This window comes from Gavialis gangeticus, unplaced genomic scaffold (assembly GCF_001723915.1).
Source record: "Gavialis gangeticus isolate Ggan-Ray unplaced genomic scaffold, GavGan_comp1, whole genome shotgun sequence".
In the NCBI taxonomy this organism is placed as follows: domain Eukaryota; kingdom Metazoa; phylum Chordata; order Crocodylia; family Gavialidae; genus Gavialis; species Gavialis gangeticus.
The window spans coordinates 80655108-80659272 of NW_017728992.1; the positions used below are offsets into that span (position 1 = coordinate 80655108).

The window sequence follows — 4165 nt, forward strand, 5'->3', positions numbered from 1 at the left end:
AATTAAGGTGAGGGCTGTCTAGTTGACAGTTTAGGCAAGGTTAAAGTAATGGTTTTGGTACAGTGAAACAACCAGGATAAATGGAAGAAATTATTTCAGTTTCCTTATTTGCAGGAGTATTCATAACCACTCAGGATAGCTGCATATATTAGGATATCTGTGTGACCAAACAGAATTTAGCTAGCAGTTTACAAGGAAAGTAGCACGGAAGGTAACATGGCACTAGGTGTTCAGTCGTCATAGCTCTGATTGTTTTCAGTTAAAGTGAGAGTGATCAGCAGTTTTAAAAATTAGGCCAAACTTTTATAATGAAAAAGGAACTCTGATTCCCATCTCCATAGACTGAGTCACTCTGCTAAAGCTGCTGACATACAGACCTTGTCTGACTGGATAATCTTGTCTGACTTGCCATTCAAGTTTTTAGTCAAGTCATCAGAGCTGGTAATTTTTTTCAAATTTTGACTTAAACTTACAAAGTTCTTTAAATATTTTCCCGGAATTTTCACCAACTTCTCCATATTTTAATGAACTACCATCTTGTTTGTACTGCAAAAAAATGTAATATTCAAAACTGACAGCACATTCTGGGTGCCTCACTTCCTAAAGACTTACCTGGGCTTCCTTAATGAGACCTACTTTTCGTCTCAAGTTGACTACTCACAAATAGAGGCACCCAAAATTTCCAGTCGTTTTTGCAAATGTAGATCTAGATAGTGATAAGTTACAGAGATTTGTTTGCCTCTAGTTTATCATTCAGCAAAGTTGCCCCACAAGAATTCATTGTCACGTACAGCTACAGTGACATCATTTGCTTACTTTTCCACCATATATTATTATTTATTTGTATAAATGTTAACTCTAAACTAGTATTAGCATGCAGGAATAAAGAATTAATTGTGGTGTAACTTAGGTACTTTTAAATAATTGTTTAAATCCATTTGGAATAGTATGATAATAATTGTTTAAACAATAATAATTATTTAAATAAAATTGGAAGTATTGGAATTTGAAATGGTATTATATCACAAAATCCATTTTTAAAGCAGTGATAACAGTATGTATCTGCCTGGTGTCAGTTATGTACCAAATAAAAGCATGGCACCTGGGTCTCCTGACACAATTTTATAAACCAAAATATTACATACATTTTCTTGTGTAAGACAGTGGTCTCCGAAGTGGGGTGTGCACACCCCAGGGCGTGCGCAAGATGATCCATTGGGGTACGTGAAGAAAATATTAGAACTTGTATTTTTATTTATTTTTTATCTAAAAAAAATAAGAAAGAAATTAAGCTTTACTAATATTTAATATACAGATTGATACTGACACCCTCACTCGGTCCGTATGTTGGATGGTCACGTGTCACGTATGGTACGTGAGGTATCCTGAGGGAAGAAGTGTTTGTTCGCTTTCAGCGTATTGCGACATATTGCAGTTTGTGTGTGCCTGGTTAAGTGGATTTACGAATTATATTATCTAGTTTTAACTAAACTAACCCTCACAAAATGGACAAGTGGCTTAAAAAGATTCCTGCAAAGAAACCGCGGATTGAAGACAATACTAATAATGCGAGCACAGGGGAACAGCAAGAAAATGGCAGAGCTGACACTTTTCCTACTCCTAGTATGAGCTCTTCGTCAGCCACATTACAAGGTAAAAACAATGACGATCTAATTTGGATCTATGTATCTTTGTGAGGTATCTTTTTCAGCTATGACAGTCATTAAAACCAAGTATTGAAATAAACTGAACTTAGAACCAGACCTTCGAATCGCTGTATCACAAAGTGTTAAACCAAGATTTTAAAAAATAATGAAGCATATTCAATCACATTGCTCTCACTAAAAAATATTATTACTACTACTAATTTTTTTTAGTGAGAGCAAAAGGTTCTTTTGTACCATTAATAAATAAAATAAAATAATTTTTTAAAAATTGTTTATTTCACCTTTATATCATCCTTTTTTAATTTCTATTTTTTATCTATGTTTTATAATGTACATAATATATTAGTACAATAATACATGTATATAATTTATAAATAAATATACGTATATTGGGGGTGTGTGCTCAGAAATGTTTTACTGAGAGGGGTGCGCAATCAAAAAAGTTTGGAGACCACTGGTGTAAGACATGGAATAGGGAGAGAAGACACATACTTCAAATGAAACTGCTTTTTAACGCCCAGTTTAATCCCAATAAACAGTTTCACAGTATTTTCATAGACTCTGCCACACCCTGTTCCTTAGCTAGCTCCTCAGGATGAGCCTATATTGCTTTGATCAGTTGCCAGGCAGTGTATCCAGTTTTTCTTTCTGCCCCAGGGTATTTTGCCATCAGCCAAATGTGTCCTCAATTACATGTCTTGTTTGCTTTCTCTCTGTGTTTACTCACTTTTCCTGCAGTTATTCAGCTGGGGGATGTCGACTTGAATTGTCCTCAGAACTGCAAATGCCATAACACCCACTTCTTCGGTACTGACAGACAGACAGTGAGGAGAGGCCAGGCCTTTGACTTATATGTGCATTTCCAAAACCGGGAATGGGATGACTCCATGGACAAGATCTCATTCACTGTAGAGACAGGTAGTCATCCCAAAATTCCAAAGAACCTTTCCTGCTTCCTTATTGATAAGTGATGTTCTCTCATTTGCAAAATGCATAGATGAATTAATTTTCCCTCAGTCAGATTCTGTATGTACCTCAAGTAGTATTGTAATCTTCCCCTCAACAATTCTCTACAATTGTAAACAGCACTAAGAAAATCCAGCATAAAAGTAATGACACTTAAAATACAAATGATGTTTATCCCAAAGTATGTGCCTGCTGACTATGGCTTATTTGATTTTATTTTTATTTGTATTTGACTTTCCTGAAAAGGCCTCAGACCTTGTGAATCCAAGGAGACGAAGTGTACCTTTCCTCTGGGCAGATGTATAGATCAAACCTGCTGGAGTGCTTGCTACAAACCTCATCAGCAACGATGTATAAACATCAGTGTGTTTCCACCAATAGACGCCTGTATTGGCCGCCACATTCTCAATATCAGCATCACATCTTGTGATCGCACATTTCAGCGGTGCCTTGGAGACTTTGACATCCTCTTTAATCCTTGGTGTGCTGGTAAGAAAGATGGTAGACTATGTTTGCAAATATAAAATTCATAAAAACGTGGTGATTAAAGGAGAGAAGATTTGAAGTTAAAAATATATATTCAATAGAGATGAACTCGAGCTGCAGAATTCAGGTTCAGGTTGTGCATGATTTTCTTTTCTTTCTGCAGGACCAGGGAGGAATCCCAATCTAGATTTTGAATGCTCCAAAATCCAGGGATATTGAGGCAGAATTTTGGTTTAGCCTGTTTGGTTTCGCCTGATAGTGGCACGATACAATAATGTTCTTGTACTTCTCCAGTGCCTTCCTCATGATACCTCTGGCTGCATCTATACATTCATTAATGCACAGTAGTTACTGCACATTTTATTTAGTACTTGCTTAATGAAGTCCTAAGTAAAAGTGCAGTAGCTACAGTTACTACACAGTAGCACTGGCAAACGCCTTTTTAGTGATGCCTGTTGGTAGCCTATTAGCACTGTCCATGCTGTGATACATTATTATGCAGTGTTATTAGTAGGGGTGTGCAAAGCAGGCCATATTGAATTCAGATTCGGATTCAGCCCAACTTGGGGGACAATGATTCGATTTGTTGATTCAGATCACTGTCCCAGACGACAAAGCTAACATGTTTAAAGATTTCTTTGCCTCCGTCTTCCTAAGTAGGGACCAGAACAGCCACCTCCCTGCTGGGCCCTACTCGGGCCCCAGGGGAGGCACACCTGGGCCAAGGGTTAGCAAGGATTTAGTTAGGGAGCTTCTGGAGGGGCTGGACGTTTTCAAGTCAGCCAGTCCGGATGATCTCCACCCTAGAGTTCTAAAGGAACTGGCTGAGGTCATTGCAAGTCCCCTGGCAAGGCTTTACGAGCACTGGTGGTGCTCTGGAGAGGTACCGGAGGACTAGAAGAGGGTCAACGTGGTTCCCATCTTCAAAAAAGGGAGGAAGGAGGACCCGGGAAACTATAGGCCAGTTAGCCTTACCTCGATCCTAGGCAAGCTGTTTGAGAAAATAATTCTGGCACACATCCAGGAGGGGCCAGCAGGGGACTGCA

At 38.4% G+C, this 4165-nt stretch overlaps 1 protein-coding gene across 1 annotated transcript in view; it reads left to right on the forward strand.

Moving 5' to 3' along the window:
• Nucleotides 1–4165, forward strand: part of LOC109302827 (protein-glutamine gamma-glutamyltransferase 5-like) — a 30072-nt gene that overhangs the window by 6405 nt on the left and 19502 nt on the right. The window contains exons 2-3 of the mRNA XM_019524696.1: nt 2406–2585; nt 2880–3122. Of these exons, the coding sequence (XP_019380241.1) occupies nt 2406–2585; nt 2880–3122 (423 nt within the window). The remainder of the gene's footprint in view (nt 1–2405; nt 2586–2879; nt 3123–4165) is intronic.